This window comes from Hypanus sabinus, unplaced genomic scaffold, assembly GCF_030144855.1.
Source record: "Hypanus sabinus isolate sHypSab1 unplaced genomic scaffold, sHypSab1.hap1 scaffold_1492, whole genome shotgun sequence".
Lineage (NCBI taxonomy): Eukaryota > Metazoa > Chordata > Chondrichthyes > Myliobatiformes > Dasyatidae > Hypanus > Hypanus sabinus.
Window position 1 is genome coordinate 1 of NW_026779567.1, and position 21,334 is coordinate 21,334.

Sequence of the window (21,334 nt, forward strand, 5' to 3'; positions counted from 1 at the left end):
GTGAACTCCCCGGAGCATGACAAGGTGGGTTAACTGAATGAGTCTCTTCACACACACGGAGCAGGTGAACGGCCGCTTCCCAGTGCGAAGCTGTTGGTGTATCTGCGATGAATGACGTCAAACGGCTATCAACGTCATGGCAATGGATCAAGTCAGATCACGGACATGGACACGTGGTCGTTCCCTCCTTGTAGCGGGTGGGGCGCTGTGTTCTCTAGCATCTGCAGCTCAAAACATGTTGGAGGAAAAATACTTCATCTTCTAACTGGCCACAGTTCCGGCATGAGGCACAATATCAAACTCTCTGCTTCTCTCTCTGTATCAAAATGGATCATTCCTCTCCTTCATTAGTCTGTGACTTGGCTCTGTTTGTCTGTCTCCTTCGCATTCTGAGCATGTGCCACACACCTACTCAGATCACATTTTATATACACGGCTGTGACTGGAGACTTTCTGATTATTATGTCCCTCCCGGCATTTGACAGTAGTAAACTCAGAGTCAGCAATGGTATTGAACATCGGGAGTAGGTGATTAGGCTTCTTCGTTGGAGATCAATAAACTGCCGGTAGTGTGTGTCTGGATGAGTGGGTCGTTTTCAGACTGGAAGGAGGAAGCGTTTGGAATACCCCAGAGATCAGTCCCTAGCCACAGTTGTTCACAGTTTAATGTCCTGGCGGAGGCAGCGAGCTGTGAGATGTCCCAGTCTGCTGGTGACGCAAGGAGAGTGGAGTTGGGGGAGGAGAGGCGATTCACATGCAATTTCGTAGCTTTGCAATGTGTACAGAGTGCACTGTGGGGCTGCAGTGGCGGGTTCCAATCTGCTAATTACATTTGCTGGCTGCACTACATTGAATCCAAATAACGAGGAAGCGCATAGAGTAGAAGACATTACCCCGACACAGTGGTGTCAAGAAAACAACCTCTCCCTCATTGTGACAAAAACAAAGGAGCTGGCTGTGGATTACAGGAGGAATGGAGACTGGGAACAAATTCAACATTTCCAAGTCTGTTATTGACACAAATGCACATTTTAATATTGATCATGACACAATGTATTTTTTTATATTGTTAATGACATAAAGAATATTTATAGATTTTTACTGACAGAGAATCGTATTATTTGTGTTCCGTGTGTTATCTGAATGTACTTGTCTGTGATGCTGACACAAGTCAGTATTTCTCTGTACCTGTACCTTCCCGTACTTGAGCACTTGGCAATAAATTCAAGAGGACCTGAGAAATATCAGTGAGATTTGATTGGTGACGATCATCTTGGCGGCTCGGTAGGTCGAATGTATGAGACAGTGAGTACACTGTTAAATGCAAAACCCTGAACAGTGTTGAGGATCAGAGGGATCTCAGACTCCAAGTTCATCGCTCCCTGAAAGAGGCTGCACAGATTGATCGGTTATGAAGGCAAATAGCATGGTTGTCTTTATTAGTTGAAGCATTGAGTTCAAAAGTCGGGAAGTTGTGTTGCAGCCGTTCCGAGCCTGCGGTCGTACTGCGACTGTTTCTTTAAGAGCGCCGGCGTGAGGAGGCGGGACTATGACGTCAGTCACAGGCTGACAGCGCTGACTGTGGACTGAACCATCAGAGAGAGAGAGAGCGATCTGCAGACAGACAGTCGGCCAGAAGGGAGAGGGAGAGGGAGAGGGAGGGGGAGGGGGAGGGGGAGGGGGAGGGGGAGGGGGAGGGAGAGGGAGAGGGAGAGGGAGAGGGGGAGGGGGAGGGGGAGGGGGAGGGGGAGGGGGAGGGGGAGGGGGAGGGGGAGGGGGAGGGGGAGGGGGAGGGAGAGGGAGAGGGAGACGGAGAGGGGGAGGGGGAGGGGGAGGGGGAGGGGGAGGGGGAGGGGGAGGGGGAGGGAGAGGGAGAGGGAGAGGGAGAGGGAGAGGGAGAGGGAGAGGGAGAGGGAGAGGGAGAGAGAGACTTGGAGCTCGCCTATGCCCGCAAGAGAGCGTTGATCATCGGTACGGAACCACAACGAATGTGTGTGGCTGTCACTTCGTATAATCCATAACAGTGGATTTGGGAATATCTTGTATTAACCCTTGCCTGGGTATGTTGTGTGGTAACCCCGGGAAGACGGTATTCCTGTGACAGGTCACTTTCGCTGATAACTCGTATCTGGACGGATTCAGCGGATAAGAACTTCGTCGACGGTTATTTTGAATTAACGGCCTTTTCTCTACGTTTCACCCTGGATTACAAATATCTCTGTCCCATCATTTATTCCGTGGATTACTGAACTTTCCTGCTTTACCATCTCAAGACTCTAAGCTTTGTTCCCTCACGCTCGATAGTCTGTGAGATACATTTACACATATATACACATAACACTGTTAACTTTCATTTATTTCATAAAGTTACTATATTATAAGTAGATACTAATAAAGAGAGTGGTTTTAACATCAAAACCAAACTCCAGTGTGAACTCTATTGCTGCTGGTTCGTTTCTAAAACGTTACAGTTCGTGACACGGTTTCATAAAACTAGTTAGACCACATCTGGAGTGTTTTATACAGTTCTGGTTGCCCCCATTCTCGGAATGATATCGGGGCTTTGGACAGGGCGCGGAAGAGGTTTAACAGGATACCGCCTGGATTAGAGGGCATGAGCTATAACGAGAGGCTGGACAAACTTGTGTTGTTTTCTCCAGAGCGGCGCAGGCTGGGGTGAGCTTTGTGTCATCCACAAACATGGAGATGCTGCATTTAATTCCCTCGTCTAAATCATTACTGTATATTGCAAACAACTGGGGTCCCCGCACTGAGCCTTGCGGTACCCCACTAGTCACTGCTTGACATTCTGAAAGGGTTCCGTTTATTCCCACGCTTTGCTTCCTGTCTGCCAACCAATTCTCTATCCATATGAATACCATACACCCAATACGGTGTGCTTTAAGCTTGCACACTAATCTCCTGTGTGGGACCTTGTCAAAAGCCTTTTGAAAATACAAATATACAGCATCCACTGGCTCTCCCCTATCCACTCTACTAGTTACATCCTCAAAAAATTCTATAGATTCGTCAGACATGACTTTGTCCGATGATTTCACCGCTTTCCAAATGTGCTGTTAGCACATCTTTGATAACTGACTATAGCATTTTCCCCACCACCGAAGTCAGACTAGCCGGTCTATAATTCCCGGGTTTCTCTCTCCCTCCTTCCTTATAAAGTGGGGTTACGTTTGCCACCCTCCAATTCTCAGAAACTAATCCAGAATCTAAAGAGTTTTATTTCTTCGGCTACTTTATAAGTCATTGATTGGCAATGATGCCCATTGTCAATCAGCCCATCCATTCTTCCATGACCAACATTTTCAAGCAGCTCAGCACCCTCTCCCTGGCAGCCTTCTTCAGACAGTTTTTTCACTCCCTCCCTGGTGAACGTTTTATATCCTTGCTTTGTTTTCTCCCCAGAGACCATTTTCAATCAGGGGGTCTCTGGAATGAAAGACTCTCTTGACCACCGTCCACTGGAATTCAAGGACTGTTTATAAGAAATAATAAATATACCGCCAACAACAGAGACATTCTTACAACCTCACCTCCAGATTCTGTGAGTTATTACTCCAAGTGTTGTGGAGGGAGAATCCAGAGACTGGGAAACATGCTCAGTAAAACTCCAGGTGTGTAGACAGATGAGGAACCACCCCTGGTAAATTTCACTGTTTGCCATATGAATCCAGGAACCATGTGTGGTAAAACTTCCAGTGAGAGGGATACAGAAACTAAAAACTGCTCACACTTATCCTTCCTCTTCAGAAAGGAGTTTCTGAGACGGGGAGAGGGACGCGATACTGTGAGACTGGCCTCCCTCAGCCTGGAGGTGAGACTGTGCTGTGCCACTGTGAGGAGCTCAGGACAACTGTTGCAGTGAATGTGGTTCATGGGGCAGCAGTAACCTCAGGTCACTATGCATCAAATACAACTCAAGTCAGACATCAAGACAGGAAGATTAATTTATTTTATCATGTCAAATATGTATTAAACAACATGTGTCCTACCGGTTTGGGGGATTAAATAAGCTGCTGCCGATTCACTGAGAGTCACTCACAATAAACTGACCAGTGACAACGAGTGACAGGTTGAATAATCACTCCCGTTTCTCATCGTCATTCTGCATCGGGGAACTGATGATTATAAAATCACACATCAGGGAAGAGTCTGAGATTGCTGCAGATCCAGGGTCACCGTCGAGGTATTATATCGGCCAGACTCCCAACCCTCGGTGTGTAATTCCCAAGGGTCCCCCTGGCGAAACCTGCACCCGGACATCCAGCGAAAGCTGTGCCGCCGCACGGAATGTGGGACTACGTGTCTGCAGATCACTTCTGTCATCGCCGAGGCATTGTCTGGAGCCAGGGTCCATTACAACCATCGGGAGTTAAATCTACAGGGCTGCCATTAAAGGGGAGGGTAAAATCTTTCCATCCCACAAGCAGATGTTCACAGGTTCACGTCCAGTCCAGGTCTGCGTTCCTGCAGAGACCTCAGTTCCTCCTTTCCATTCCAACTGAACTGATTGTACCGCAGCCTGAAACAGATGGACGATTCAGCGAAATAAACAGCTTATAAAACAGTATCAGTAACAGGGACTGGGGTTAATCGACTGTGGGTATACCCGCACCATAGGGACCGCAGTGCTTCAAGAAGTCCTCACCACCTTCTCAAAGGCAACTGTGGATGAGCAATAAATCCTGGCTCAGCTGGTGACGCCCACATTCCACATCCCGTAAATGTATAAATTTTTAAAAAGTTTTTCAACAACACTCATAGACAAGTATCGGCAGATATCTCGCGGATCTGCAGATATTTTACCACACTGAATATTAATACAAACACTCACTCAATCCGCTCCAGATTCGGGAGGGTCTCTATGAGGCGGCAGAGAGCGGGAGCAGATCGGTCTTTGAGTGAGTTCCATCCGAGGTTTAGCCCTGTCAGTGACCAGTTCATACTGAGAGCGGAGACGAGATCATCAGCACCGGAATCTGTGAGACCAACACCCCGCAGCCTGGAGATGAGAGAATGAGAGTGAAAGACACAGCGACAAGAGACGATATCAGTAACACTATTACTGATCACATTAATGTTCAGTGTCAAACACCCGGAGAATGTAAGCACAATCTCCCACAGTTTGGTACTTACTGCAGTGTCTGTATTTTACATTCCGGGTTCCTCAGAGCTGCAGACACCAGTTTCACTCCTGAATCTCCCAGTTTATTTCCATTCAGGTTCAGCTGCATCAGTGACCTGTTTGTATTGAGAGCGGAGGCGAGATATTCCGCACCAGCGTCTCCGAGACCAACATCGTCCAGGCTGGAGATGAGAGTGAGTGAGGGTGAAGGATGTAGAGAGATAGTGGACGGTACAGATCCCTAGTGTTTATCAGCAACACAATCACTGATCACATTAATATTCAGTGTCAGGCAACCAGTGACTATGAATGAATGAATGATCTTTATTGTCATTATACATAGATACAATGAATCTCTGTTTGGCTTCCTCTCAGGCAATTAAGTAAAGCGGTAGATAAAAACAAGACTGTAATAGAAAAACAGTATTAACTAGATAAGTAGCAGTAAATAAGTTGCTGCAGCACCGGAATATCACAATAATGCACAAAGTGCCTCTATTGCAAGTATTTGAGTCCTTGTGTGTGCATGTGCGTGCTCACAGTTTCAGTCATTATTCTGTGGGAGTGGTGTGATGGAGGCCACTGCTCCGGGGTAGAAGCTGTTCCTCAGTCTATTTATTCTGGCTTTTAGTGTTCTGGACCTTTTTCTGGAAGGCAGCTGGTCAAACAGGGAGGGGCCGGGAAGTGTGGTATCTCTGGTGTCACTACCTCCCAGTCTGATACTTACTCCAGTTTCTGTATCTTACACTCTGCATTTCCCAGAGCCGCAGACACCAGTTTCACTCCAGAATCTCCCAGTTCATTCCGACTCAGGTCCAGTTCCATCAGGGATCGGTTAGTACTGAGGGAAGAGGAGAGATCCTCGGCACCAGAATCTGTGAGACTGACCTCCCTTAGCCTTCAGATGAGAGAGAGTGAGAGTGACAGACACAGAGAGAAAGGAGACGGTACAAATCCCCAGTGTTTATCGAAACACATTTACTGATCACATTCACGGTCAGTGTCAGACACCCTGTGACTATAACCACAATCTCCCACGGTCTGGTACTTACCCCAGTTTCTGTGTTTTACACTCTGGGTTCCTCAGAGCCGCAGACACCAGTTTCACCCCTGAATCTCCCAGTTCATTACCACTCAGGTTCAGAACTGTCAGTGACCGGTTTGTACTGAGTGCGGAGATGAGACCCTCAGCACCAGAATTGGTGATACCCACGTGGTTTAGCCTGGAGATGAGAGAGAGTGAGGGGCAGGACACAGAGAGACAGGAGATGGTACTGACAACTGATCATATTAATGTTCAGTGTCAGACACCCAGTGACGGTAAACACAATCTCCCACAGTCTGGTACTTACCACAGTTTCTGTATTTTACACTCCGGGTTCATCAGAGCCGCAGACACCAGTTCCACTCCTGAATCTCCCAGTTCATTCCACCCAAGTCTAAACTCAAACAGACAATTTGATGAATCAAGTGATTCCAACGGTGGGTCTGAGGGATTTTCATCACTTGGAGATATGAGGAAACATTAAAACCTCTGATAAATCACTGATCGGAATTGCTCAGCTCCAGGTTAGTCACCGAATGTTAGTAATTTAGTCTGACGGTCTGTCCCTGTAAACTTACCACATTTTGTTTCCCACAACGAGGAGTTGTGGCTGGGAAAATGTCCAGAGGTGATGGTGAAAGTGACTCCACCAGAGTAAAAGCACTGGAACAGATAGATAACAAAGGAAACGGGATGATCGAGGAAGAGATTCAACAGGAGTGAAAGGATATGGGGAAAGTGAGATCCCCTTGGGAGAAAAGGGGTTGGGGGGCATGGGATCCCTCAGGAGGAAGGGGAATTGGGACAGAGATCACTCAGGATGATGGGGGATTGGAAAGAATCCTCTAGCAGAAGGGGTGAGGGAGAGAGATCCCAGTGGTGGAAGGGAATGGGGAAAGAAATCCCTCAGCAGGAAGGAGGATCGGGAGGGAGATCCCTCAGGAGAAAGGGGTATTTGGAAGGAGATCCCTCAGGAGGAAAAGGGGATGGGGAGAGATATCTCTCAGGAGGAAGTGGGATGGGGAGGGAGATCTCTTAAAAGGAATGGGGGATGAGGCTGAGAGATCCCAACAGGAAGAAGAGGTAGAGAAATAGATCACACAGAAGTAAGGCGGATGGGGAAGAGAGATCCTAAAAGGAAGAACGTGACGAGGGAAGTGATATCCCACAGGAGGATGGGAGATGGGGTACGGAGATCCCTTAGGAGGATAGTAATCAGAAAAGATGATCTGCAGTTCAACTCAGTAAGACAAAGGAGATGTTGACATACCTTAGGAAGACCAGACCTTCACGGCTCCCTGTTACTACTGATGGTGAGAACGTGGATGTGGTGAGGACAAGAGCCTGGATGACAGACTCGAGTGGAGAGCCAACACATGGCTGGGTACAAGAAAGGAAAGAGTTGCCTCGACTTCCTGAGGAGATAGCGTTCATTTGTCGCATGCAGGCCTCTCCTTCACATGTTCTACCAGTCTGGTGTCACTAGTATAATCTCTTATATATGGTGTTCTGGAGAATGGCATCACCGCGGGTGATGCCAACAGGATCAATAAACTGAACAGAAATGCTGACAGTGTTATAGGAGTCAGACTAGACACATGGAGGCTGTGGTAGAACAAAGGACCCTTCGGAAAATCCTGGCAGTTCTGGGCAATGTTTCTCCATCTCTGCATGTCACCTTGGCTGAATATAGGGGTACTCTGAGTACTAGACTAAGACAACTATGCTGTTCCAAAAAGCGCTATATGAGGTCATCTTTACCCTCGGTCATTAGACTCTATAATAAGTCAATCTATAGCCGGGGATGTGATTACTCTCTCCTGTTAGACTGTTTCAGTTGTTTAATTTTTATTCTTTTCTGCTTCTCTTCTCATATTTGTATACTTACATGTTTGTGCACTTCTAATGCCACTGTAACACTGTAATTCCCTTTTAGATCAATGAAGTATCTGTCTCTCTGTCCCACTAGGGAGGTGATCTGGACGTATATTGCACGGGAAAGGTTGTCCTGAACTGAGGCCCACAATCGGAGAGGAGATGGCCACGTGAAGTCTGGGTATATAGTGGTAAAGAGCAAAATGACCCAGGTGGAGTTATGGTGAAGGTCACACATGGGAAGGGGGAGACAATCGCTTTCACTGGGACAGCACACTGACCTTCCAGGGGAAGTGGGTGTAAGTCTCCAAACCACCTGCTGCAATCAGTGTTGGTCTGGGTGACAGAAACAGTGACATGGGCTTTGTCAATGGACGTGTCACAGGCAGCAAAAACACTGCCATCCCTGTCATTTACGACCATTAAACTAATGGCCATTGTTCACTGATCTGATGAAGTCTAACATCCCCTCACAAAGAAACCACAGAACCTTCCTGACTTTGGGGAATTACTGACAGATCCCCTGCTCATTTGACAGAGTTCTTTACTATCTGATTCACTACAGTTTCATGCAAATTCCTTAACATTGAAATAACACAATGGAACAGTATCGCAGTACAGAATGAGAGACAAATCAAGTTACCTCAACTCCTGGCACTTGTGCAGCCCGGGCCCCAGCCGCTGGTTTCCTTCACACTGAATGTGGCAGTCCAAAAGGTCGAGATGTTTTATTGTATCACAGATTCCGATGGCATGAGACAGGACCGCGCAGTCAATCGGGGTCAGTAACATTCGACTGAATGAAAGTGTTTCCACAGATCCCAGTATGGCCTGAGCCAGCCCACGATTTTGAGACTCAAACAGGTAGTGTAATGTGTTCAGGAGGCTCCTTTTACCAGCTTCGCTCCTCGTGTTACCACTCTGGCGTTTAACCTCCTCCCTCACCCAGTCAATCACCCGGCAGCTTGTTTGATGAGGAAATGGACCCAGAAACTCCTCCAGGCCCCGAGCTGTCAGTGGGGAGGAGAGACCAGCAATAAAACGGAGAAATACCTCAAATCGCCCATCTGTCGTCTTGTGGGCTTCAGTGAGAAATTTCAGGATATCTCCGGGATGTATAGTCAGGAATTGTGCAACTGCAGCTATAAACTCTTGGATGGTGAGGTGTGGGAATGTGTACACCTCGCACCGGCCAGAATCCTCCCTCTCCAAAAGCTCCATCAAGAACCCGGACAGGAACTGGGAAGGCTGCAGATTGTACTTGATCAAATCTCCATCTGTAAACACAATCTTCTCGGACACTCCTCTGAAGGCCATCTGACCAACCCTGAGTAACACTTCATGGGGGTTCTCGATCTCTCGGCCGTGGTTTTTCAGGATGTTGTAAATATAGTAGGAGTACAGTTGGGTGATGGTCTTGGGAACTTTCTGCGGGTCCCTGACATTTTGTGTGAAGAAGGGGCTCAATGCCAGAGCGAGGATCCAGCAGTAGGAGGGGTTGTAGCTCATGGTGTACAGGATCTCGTTCTCCTGCATGTATTTGAAAACAGCTGCAGCCACCGTCTGATCTTCAAAATGCCTGATGAAATATTGCTACCGTTCCTCACCAACAAATCCCAGGATTTCAGCCCAGACACTGATCTCAGCCTTTTCCAATAAATGTAACGCAGTGGGGCGGGTGGTCACCAGCACTGAACACCCTGGGAGCAGCTTGCCCTGGATTAAACTGTACACAATGTCAGACACTTCACACCAGCACTCGGGATCTGGGCACTGGTGCTTGCGTTCTGTGTCTCTCTGACTGTCAGCAAAATCGATTCTGTGCTTGAATTCATCCAAACCATCAAATATAAACAGCAATCTCTTTGGGTTCTTCCAGACCTCTCTCAGGATATTCCCAAAGTAAGGATACTGATCCAGAATCAGTTCCATCAGGCTTGTTTGACGGTTAATGGAGTTTAAATCCCGGAATTTGAAACTGAACACAAACTGGAATTGTTGGTATATTTTCCCTGTGGCCCAGTCGTAAACAATTTTTTGTACCATCGTTGTTTTCCCGATCCCCGGGGCTCCAGCCACTGCTGCCGAGCTCCCAGATTTGGAGTTACTGCTCTGGAACAATGTTTCAGTCCCGAGTTTTTCCAGCTCTCCACGGAGATATTTCTCTCTCCACTCCTCGTGGTCTCTGCCTCTTGCCAGCAGCTCATGTTCCACCAGTGTCCGATCTCGAACAGTAGAAATGACCGTGAGCTCAGCGTATCGATCAACCAGTTGGAAAACCTTCACCTTCTCCCTCATCAGGATTGTGCTCACTCTCAGTGTTTCAGTTTGTGCCCGCAGAGCCTCCTTGTGTTTCTGTTGAGCATCTTCAATGGGAACAGACAGTGGACAAACTTTTAGATGCCTCAATTCAGAACTCAGTATTTAAGTACTCAAGAATTAGTTCAAAGCTATTTCATTAATTGGATTCATCAATGGAGGCTCGTACAGTAAATTCAATTAACAGACTCCTGACTGGATAGAGAGGCCTGGTCCAGATAAACACCAGATCATCACATTTCCAGATTAATTGTGGTGTGAAGATGCGTATTGCCCTGGTAGTTTACTGACCCCCGACTGTCCTGTACTGGAAAACAACGATTACCCAGAGCTATCTTCGTTCCTGTGGAGGAACTTTGAAAGCCCGATGTTTGATATGGAGATGGAGAAAAGGGTTGTGGGCATTCCGTCAAAGGAACAGGCCTGGTAACCACAGCTCCCCCTCATACCGTCACTGATTCAAAGCACAAAGTATATTTGTTGATTAGCTCCTGCACTGTGGGTGGGAGTTGTTGGGGGAGAAAATGTCACTGTCTTGCTCAGGGGATTGAGATAGTCAGCATCTTGACAGAGAATGCAGACAATCCCCCCCCCACCCCCTATCATCACAGATGCTGCTCAGCTTACTGAGTTCCTCCAGAAAATGGTTCGAGATGCAGATCTGCAGTCTGGTGTCTCCGAAAGTGTCCATGTTGCAAATACTCAAAAGATTCAAGATTGAAGATACACAAGTGAAAAGGGGAAGGAAATAATTGTTATTCTGGATCTGATGTAGCACAGGAAACTCAGATAAAGAACACAATGGAAAACACAATAAATATAAATATATACGGTACAGGAGTCACTCTGAACTCAGGTGGTGGTGGTGGAGTGGGGGTTGTCAGTTATGGAGAGGAGGCTTAGTCTGTGTGATGAAGGGAAAGGTAAACTTAGGTAGAAGGATAGGTAGATGGGGGAATGGATTAAGGGGTATGATTAGCTTATGAACAATAGTCTTATAGGTACCTTATGTTACTGATCAGTCAGAAAGGAACTCCACCCGGCAACAGGTGACGCACTAGGCATGTTCGGTAAAAGTGCTTAGCATAACTAAATATGGGTATGGTATGATTGAATGGACATCTTAAGGCATAACTAAATATGGGACATCATGTTCGAGAGCAGGGGGAAATGTCAGGGGGAGTTACCAATATGAGCAAGTTTGGCTGCATCCAGGCTGGCCTTGGCAAGAATAATTATAACTAACCAATAATGATTTTACATCTAATTGTATCTTAGCATGAGATTGAAATTATTCTAAAACTGTATTAACTCAAGTAATTATAATATTTCCTGTAATGATTGCTGTTATAAATTGTGTGGAATTGTGTTCGGGGGAGGTCAGTGTCTCTTTGGGAGAACATCTGTAACTCCCCCCATATTATGGTTTTATTGAATTCATGGTACCTTGCGTTATTGCATCGGGTCGATCCGCCTTTGACAGTTGGAGGTGTTGATCAGTCTTACTGCTTGGGAAAAGTTACTGAATTTGAGTCTGGTTGCCCGTCTGTTAATGCTATGTAGTCTGCCCCCTCACCGGAGAGGGGCAAACTGCCCATACCAGGATAGGTGGTAACCCTCCTGATGCTGCTGGCCCTTTTCCGGAGCCTTTCTGTATGTACGTCCCTGATAGAAGGTAGGCTGGGGGTGCCGGTGATGCACTGGGCAGTTTTGACAACCCGTTGTAGGGCCTTTCAGTCCGCCACAGATATGCAGCATGTTGGCCTGTCCTCTGCAGCACAGCTGTAGAAGGACTGGAGTGTAGATGTGAGTACAGATCAGACAACTTCTGTGGAAAGGGGAGAAAGGGGAGATGCTACCGGTCTGTGACTTGAAATACAAGTTTGAAAACCATGCCGATTACAGGTCGGGTGGTGTAGAAGAGAGCAGAGACAGAGGAACTTTGGTAGCAGGTGGTTCAGGATTTCAGCTGTCACAGGTCCTGCTTAGAACATAGAACAGCACAGGAATAGGCCCTTCGGCCCACAACATTGATGCCAGCATAATGCCACATTAAACTCGGATGTTTAAACATTCAACCCGTTTAGATTACAGTCTGTAGTATCGTTCCTTTTACCAAAATGCATTATCATATGCTTTCCAACAATGTAGTCCATCTGCCAGGTTTTGTCCATTCTTCTAATTTGTCTAAGTCTTGCTGCAATCGCATTGCTCCCTCAGAAATACCGATCCCTCCACCTATCTTCGTATGATCTGTAACCTTTGCCACAAAACCATCAGTTCCATGATCTAAATCATTAACAAACAATTTGAAAAGTAGCGGACCCAATACTGACCCCTGAGGAAAGCCGGCAGCCAACCAGAAAAGATTCCTTTTATTCCCACTTGCTGCCCCCTGCCTGTCGGCCATTCCGCTGTCCATGCCAGTATCTTTCCTGTAACGCCGTTGGAGTTTATCTTGTTAAGCAGCCTCATGTATGGCAACATATCAAACGCCTTCTGAAATCCAAGTAAACGAGATCCTCTGCCTCTCCTTTGTACACCCTGCTTCGTATTTATTCAATGAACTCTAGCAAATTCGTAAAGCAAGATTTGCCTTCATATAAATTATCTTGATTTTGACTTATTTTATCATTAGGCTCTAAATACCTCGAAACCTGAACATTAATAATTGAATGGAATTGACTTTATTTCTTACATCCTTCACATACATGAGGAGTAAAAATCGTTACGTTACGTCTCCATCTAAATTTGCAATCAGAGTAAACATAGCAATCCGTATGTGCAATCCCAGAAATTTAAAATAATTTATAGTCTCCAACAGTTTCCCAATCACTTCGGTTAGGCTAACTGGCCTATAGTTTCACAAACAAGAGAAAATCTGCAGATGCTGGAAATCCAAGCAACACACACAGACTGTTGGAGGAACTCAGCAGGCCAGGCAGCATCTATGGGACAGTTGACGTTTTGGGCCGAGATCCGTCAGCGGGACTGGAGGTAAAAGGCTGAGGAGAAGATTTGAAAGCTGGGGTGGGGGGAGGAGAGAAATGTCAGGCGATAGGTGAAACTTGGATGGGAAGGGATGAAGCAAAGCGCTAGGAAGTTGATTCTTGATAGAGACAGAAGGCCCTGGAAGAAAGGTGGCAAGGAGATAACACGAGAGAAGTACGAGGGCATGGGGAACGGTGAAGGGGGAGCGGAAGCTTCACTGGAAGATTGAGAAATCGATATTCATGCCATCAGGTTGGAGGCTACCCAAACGGAACATAAGGTGGTGTTCCTCCAACCTGAGTGTGACCTTATCCCGAGATTGGAAGAGGCCATTGATTGACATATTGGAATGGGAATGGGAAGTGGAAATAAAATGGGTGGCCTCTGGAGATCCCGTTTGTTCTGGCGGACACAGCGTAGATGCTCGGTCTCACAGTCTACGTCGTGTCTCACCGATGTACAAGAGGCCACACCGAGATCATCTACCCCTCCCTCTGGTGTTCTCCCCACCCCCTTTTTTTCCTTTTCTCCATGGCCTTCTGTCTCTTTCATTAAACAACCTCCCAGCTCTTCGCTCATCCCTCCCCTTCAAAGTTTCACCTACCACCTGGCGTTTCTCTCTCCCCCCCCACCCCCGCCCTCCACCTTTCAACCCGACTCCTCAGCGTTTTATCTCCAGTCCCACCGGATTTTCTCAGGCCGAAACGTTGACTGCATTTTCTCCATAGATGCTGTCTGGTCTGTTGAGTTTCTCCATCATTTTCTGTGTGTTTGCCGATAATTTCAATTCTTTCGCTTTCTTCATGTTTTTTGTTGCCTTTTGTTAGATTTTAAAAGTTTCCCAATCAACTAAGTTCCCACTCACTTTCGCTACATTATATTGCATTTCCTTTTCATTTATGCAGTCCCTAGATTCCTCCTAGGGGTTCATTTACATTCATCTCCCTAATAAATCTGATCTCACAGTCTGTCAGGACCATAATAGAGGTGTGTGGGATCTCACAGTGTGTCAGGACCCTGTGTGGGCTCCTGACCCTGTGTATGTGTGGGGTCTCCATTCAATGTATTCGGCTGTGATGGGGAGCGTAGTAAAACAGTGATTGTGGACATACTTACTTTAGAGAATGTGACAGTGGCAGAAATTATGTTCTTCAATAATCAGTCGATACTCTGTCTGGCTGAAGCTGAGGTGAGGACGACCCTGACCAGAGTCAACCCATCCAGAACTGCAGGGCCCGATAATATACCAGGTGGGGTTCTGAAAGACTGGGCAGCCCAGCTAACTGAGTTGCTGACAGATATATTCAACATCTCTCTGGAACAGTCCATATTTCACAGTTGTGTCTGCTCTCTCGGCAAACAACTTGAGGAAAAGTGAAGAACAGGGTTGCAGCAATTTACCAAATCCATGGTGCAGGGAAACTGAGGGGTTTCATTGACCGGATGTGAACTGGAACAGCATTAACAGTGGTGACAGGGACTTGAGTAGTTTGTAAGCTTCTATCAATGGACCCATATTTAAATTATCGTCTTTGCGATTTGTTTGTGTAAATGAGAGAGACTGAACCAGGGTTCTGTCCAGGATTCCTTATATTTCTATTAAAAGTTTCTAATAATCAGATAAAACATGAGCTGATGCAATATTAATATGTTTTGTGATATTTGTCTTTCCTACGCTCTTTCCTCTGTTAAATGTGCAGTTGGGTGATCTAACTCAGTCTGCAGTGATGAAGCCTCACAATCTCTGAGCCCATGCACTGCCCCGGGCTCCGTTTTCACAGACAAGACGGGCTTATGGATGTAGTGAAGTTTCCAATCCAAATGGTCACAATATAACTAATTGCAATACTATTTATAGATATTTTCAGTCCTTTGCAATTTTCTTGCCGCGATCCCACAACCCTGGGTTTCCCTGTCCTAATTCCCATTTCTCACCCTCCCACAGTGTCCATCACACAACACCGGCAGACAGGAATTTCAGCTTCTGTGGACTGAGCTGAGGAATATGTCCCCCAGTCTCACCCTCTGTTATACTGTAGCAGTGATTGTACTAGGGAGTGTATATGTGAACACAGTGTGTTCATATGCTACTCTGTGGTTGAACAGACCAGTTGGGATGTTACCCGGTTTTCTAATTAAAGTGATGCTATTATTACTATTCTGTGACTGGAATTTCAGTGACACCCAACTCTAAGAAACGATAATCTGCAGGAACCGGGGGATTTTAGAAACTGGTTAAGGGTGAGGCTGTTCAGGAGGGGCACTGGCTGACAAGGGAAGGTTTTGACTTTTTGGTGTGAGGAAATATAAGTTGTTTATGTTTTTTTCCTTTCTCCAGATCGCCCCCTTCTCCACTCAGACTCCGGTGGAGAGATCTGTATTTGCAGGCCCCAGAGCGGTCTGACCACTTTCCTCAAACTCGGCAGATCTCTGTCCCTTTACTCAAATGTCCTTTAAAAACTCTCCCTCTACCAAACACGTTTCCCTGTGCTCTCTGTGCTCCCTGTCACAGTGCCAACATTTACATGGTCAGATCCGCATGGCGGAACAACTTAGAGGCCCTGCCCAAATTACAACCGCTGGTGGAGACAGAGGTCAAGTTTCAACTTGATGAACTCTGCTTAGGCCTTGTCTGGACCAGTGCGTAACACTCTGATCACCCCACTACCGGAGGGATTGTGACGCTTTAGAGAGGGAGCAGAAGAGGTTTACCAGGATACTGCCTGGTTCAGAGGGCGTGTGCTATCATGAGAGGCAGGATAAAATTAGTTTGTTTTCCCTGGATCATCAGAGGCTGAGGGAAGCTCAGACACAGGTAGACAACATTATGGGAGGCATAGATAGAGTAGACAGAGAGAATTGGTTTGTCGCGGTTGAAATGTCTAATACCAGAGGGAATACTTTGAAGTTGAGAGTGTGCAGAATGAATGGGGATGTCAGGGATAATCAGAGAGTCGTGGTTGCCTGGAACACATTGCCCTGTAAGATGATAGAGGCAAATTATTAAAAGCTTTTAAGAGACGTTTGGACAGGCACATGGATGTAAGAAGGATGGAGGCATAGGGACATGGTGTAGGAGGGATAGGTTAGTGATTGATATGTTTGATTTACATCTTAGCTCTTTCGGAACAATATTATTTGCCTTATGGCTTATTCCAGTGTTATAATCTTCAATGTTCAAAGCACATTCACTTACCTTTCAGCTCACTGAGAACCTCTTGTAAAAGTTGACCGGGATTTGGTCGATGGGAGGGATCACAACCTGATTGAATTTAAACAAATTGAGGAAATCATTTTCGTAAAATTGTAAAGTGAGCTGTGTTGCGATCCAAATTTAAATTAATGTCTGATGTTATCTCACCATATATCTGTATTTCCTTCAGTATTTTGTCCAAATTTGGGACACCAATCCGCATTTTCACAAAGGTTTCCCACATCACCCTCTGGGCACGGGAGCCTTTCTCCATCACCAGGCTCAGGAGGAGTTTAGAACTGTCCGCCCGCTCTCCCTTATCAGCGAGATCAGAGATTTTCTGTGAAGAGTAACGGTGAACATATTGGGGACTGACAGATTCACACAGAGAATGAGAAGTAAATGATGTGCTGTGTAACGGGATCAGACTGAGCAGTCACCCGGACGGGTGCTGAACCTGCCTGGACATGGACTGTACATTCTGAGTACAAAGCACAGGGAGGGACATTCACCGTGAACCTGGTCCACCAGTCAATGAGATCCTGGCTGGTCTGTGACCGCTTCATTGACGTGGCTCCAAATCCATAAATAACTCCTCACTGGATTTGACGGTGTAAAACAGAAATCATAAAATAACGATCACAGATGAAGAAATAAAACAGGAGGGTTTTTACAACGGAGTGGACAATCGCAGGGAAGTTGCACAAAAGGTGATATGATTCATCTCCTCAATCTGCCAGTGATAGCGGATTACTGGCTGACACTTGACACCTTTCCTTTGCCTTTTCCAGTGGAGGTTTATTCTGTGATTACACATTACAACAGTGCAGTATTCCCCGATCCACACAGTTTGGAGTTGCAGATCGTAACACAATCATCTCCACCCAGAACAGGGCACACTCGAGCTCCTCTGGCACCCACAGGTGATGCCCTGGTTCTCACTGACATCCTGCCGCCATGCTGCATGTTATTCCCAAACCGAAACCTCCCGTCATACTTCCATTTCATACTGTAAGCACACACAACTGTTACTTGCTCAACTCACTCTGAACACTGAGCAGCTACCCAGCAGTCCACGTGGTCTCTTCACCCCTTTCTATCACTGGTTCAGATTCACATGTGTGCGATTGCATGTACAGTATTTGTTTCCCAGTTGTTCTTTTGTCTAATTTAATATCCGATGAGTCAGAGCTCCAACACCCATCAGTCCTGTGATGTGTGAAAATTCAAACCCATTCCCCCTTCCACTCACCCGATGTTCCTCTCCACTGAACTGATTATCGGCCGTTAACGCCAGACTCACTCCGTGCACCCCTCCTTCCATCGCCAGCTCCAGCCTGTCCCGGTAGAAGTCCGTCAACTGCAGCAGCTGGAAATCGTCCCAGCTTGCCAGGAGCTCGCTGATCACTGAGCACGGGACTGTGAAGCACAATGGGGAAATTAAATAAATTACTGACGCCATATTGGGCAGTAACTTTCTCTCTGGAAACTAAAGACCACCAAACTCAGTCCAAAATATGCATATGCAGGTGGGGAGGTGGTAGGAGGAATGGGCTTGTGGTGGTGCCAGGGGCATAGGAGAGGGTATAGTTCCATGTGTTGAAGCTGCTCTTTCGTGTCCCCGGGAATATACCGCTCTGTTTGGAAAGGAATCTGCTTATTCCTGAGAATATAGTAAGCCATCACCATCACTCTCCTGGTACTGCCCATCACCACCGCTTTGCTCTGGTTGGCTGTCTGCCTGCCTGGTCAAGCCCTTCCTTGGAAAATCTCTGGAGAAACTCACAAAATGCTGGAGGTACTCAGCATGTCATGCAGCATCTATGGTGGAGAATAAACGGTCAAAATTGCAGGCCAAGGCCCTTCATCGGACTGGAAATAAGGGGACAGAAATTCTAGGTATTGCCACATTACTTTCTATTCCTTGCGGTCCTAATCCAAAACTTCAAATGTTTATTCTTCTCCACGGATGCTGCCTGACCTACTGAGTTTTGCGAATATATTATGTGTCTTCTCATTGCCCAAATATTTCAGCATCTGGAGAATGTCTTGTCTTCTGGAGTAACCCGCTATTTTAATGGGCATCACAATCTGCTAGAGGAGCAGGAGCAGACGGTAACTGTACTCCTTCCACATGTGTCTGTGATTCCCCCGGAGATGTTAACTTCTCTCCCATCTCTCTGCTCAGTTTTGTGAAATGCCGCTATGAATTAAACCCAGACGCAGACTCAGCAGAGTATTTATAAATTAAAATAATTCGACAACATGCCCGTGTCCTTTCCCGATGGTGACTTCACTGGATCTCCTCCACTGCTCGGAGCTTGACTCATTTTGAGGACAGGTGTGATCAGTTTTTGATGCTCTGTAACAAACAAAAAGTGGGTCAGATATTAATTGGGGTTTAAAGGAGTACCCCGTTTTGTTTTTAAACAGAGTCAAACACCTCCAAACATCTTGGACCTGTCCACTGAAGCCTTGACAGGGCCTGGTCCACCTGCGCCCATCCACCCACAGTCTCACAATGTCCATTTCCACTCCCTCCATGGACTGTACACTGGACCAGGTTTCTCCAGGGTATCTTCTCGCTATATTGCAGGCAATTCGCTTTTAGGAACCAGTCTTGTATCCTGGACTGGCAGTGATGTGTCAATGGAATGACAAGCCAGACTGAGCAGAGAGCGCCCACTGCTTTGGTCCTCCTACCACTGGTGGCGCTATGGAGAGTAATGGACAGCTGTTACAGCAGTGTGGGGTGAATCATTTCTGCTGACCAAAGGGACATCTACTCCTCTCGTCACTGAATTATACAGATTTCTCAGTCATACCTGATTCTCACCCTTTCAGTTTAACATCCCCTGGCATTGACACCTATGGCAATACACGGGTTGAGTCTATACAGAGACACTCTGACATCCCAAACAATGTAATGCCACATATACCATTACAACATCTTGTCCTGAACCACCACATTTTCTCTGGCAGGACTTTAAGACCATTATTATCACATAAACTCGGTCACGATTTCTTTGACCATATCACCTATTATCAGACAATTACATGGCACCTTGTTAAGCACAATGTAGACCCACAATATATCCGAAACAGCAAGTTTGGAAAAGAATATTTGACATATATAAAACAAAATGCTGGAATTATTCAACAAGACATACAGTATGTGAATATTTCAGGTGGAAGCCCCTGTATCAGAAACGCAAAGGGAATCAGTTATACATTTGTTCTTTATTCTGTGCGGTACACAGCTGGGGACTGACGGAAGTCATCTCTGTTGTTATTATTATCTCAAACACGCTGGACTTATACTTGGGTATACTTCAGTTTCATCGCTTCAAGATTGTATGTTTGCTGATTGCTAAGAAAGGATTGAGTACATATCACCGACATTTGCAACAATCATCGCTGGAGCTGAGAGGACGCCATAACAAATCCGTGGCGTACCAGGCAACGCACATTAGTTTGGTTAGAATTCACTGCCGCATCCTCAACAGATGTTTCTCAATCAGCCGATCATTTAAAATATTCTGATGTAATTAATGAATACTTTGCTTCATTATTCACAGGTGAAAAGGACCTTGGACGTTGTGGGGATGACTTACAGTGGACTGAAACACTTGAGTACATAGACTTTAAGAAAGAGGATGTGCTGGGGCTTTTGAAATTCATCAAGTTTGATAAGTTGCCGGGACTGGATGAGATATACGCCAGGCTACTACGGGAACCAAGGGAGGAGATTACTGAGCCTCTGGTGATGATCTTTTCATCATCAATAGGGATGGGAGAATTACCAGAGGATTGAAGGTTGCAAATCTTGTCCCCTTGTTCAAGACGTGGAATAGAGATAACCCAGGAAATTATAGACCAGTGAGTCTTACTTCAGTTGTGGACAAGTTTTGGAGAAGATCCTGAGAGGGTTTATGAACATTTGGACAGGCATAATCTGATTAGGGATAGTCAGCATAGCTTTGCCGAGGGCAGGTCATGCTTTATGAACCTGATTGAGTTCTTTGAGGATGTAAAAAAACACATTGATGAAGGTAGAGCAGTGAAAGTACTGTATATGGATTTCATTAAGAGGTTAGCTGAGGTTTCCCATTGAAAGCTCATTCAGAAAATAATGAGTATGTAATCCAAGGAGACATTGCTTTGTGAATCCAGAACAGGCATGCACACAGAAGGCAAAGGACGGTTGTAGATGGTTTGTATTCTGCATGAATGATGGTGACAAATAGTGTTCACCCATTCTCTTTGTGATTTTTACAAATGACTTGGATGAGAAAGTTGAAGGATGGGTTAGTAAGTTTGCTGATGACACAAAAGTTGGGAGTGTTGTGGATCGTCTGCAGGGTTGTCAGATATTACAGTGCAATTTCGATAGGATGCAGAACTGGGCAGAGAAGTGGCAGATGGAGTTCAATACTGAGAAGCGTGAAGTGGGTCAGTTCGGTAGTTAAAATTTGAAGACAGTAAATATTAATGGTAAGACGCTTGGCAAAGTGAAGGATCAGTAAGATCTTGGGTTCTGTGTCGATAGAACACCTAAAGCTGCTGCCCACGGTGACAGTGTTGTTAAGAAATCATATGGTGTGTTGACATTCATCAGCCATGGGATTGAGTTCAAGAGCGTGAGGTAATGTTACAGCTATATATGACCTTGATTACACTCCTTTTGGGGGGTACTGTGTTCACTTCTGGTCACCTCTCTACAGGAAACAGTATGGATGCTATAGAGAGCGCATAGAGGATATTTACA

General features: G+C 46.0%; 1 protein-coding gene across 1 annotated transcript in view; it reads right to left on the bottom strand.

Annotated features, from left to right (window-relative positions):
* Window positions 1-4,207: 4,207 nt before the first annotated feature.
* The window catches only part of LOC132387044 (NACHT, LRR and PYD domains-containing protein 12-like), a 48,348-nt gene continuing 31,221 nt past the window's right edge, over window positions 4,208-21,334 (bottom strand). The window contains 11 exon segments of the mRNA XM_059959418.1: window positions 4,208-4,540; window positions 4,853-5,020; window positions 5,155-5,325; window positions 5,871-6,041; window positions 6,196-6,366; window positions 6,496-6,582; window positions 8,707-10,429; window positions 16,570-16,635; window positions 16,735-16,906; window positions 17,819-17,985; window positions 18,836-18,928. Of these exon segments, the coding sequence (XP_059815401.1) occupies window positions 4,453-4,540; window positions 4,853-5,020; window positions 5,155-5,325; window positions 5,871-6,041; window positions 6,196-6,366; window positions 6,496-6,582; window positions 8,707-10,429; window positions 16,570-16,635; window positions 16,735-16,906; window positions 17,819-17,985; window positions 18,836-18,896 (3,045 nt within the window). The 5' untranslated portion in view covers window positions 18,897-18,928 and the 3' untranslated portion in view covers window positions 4,208-4,452.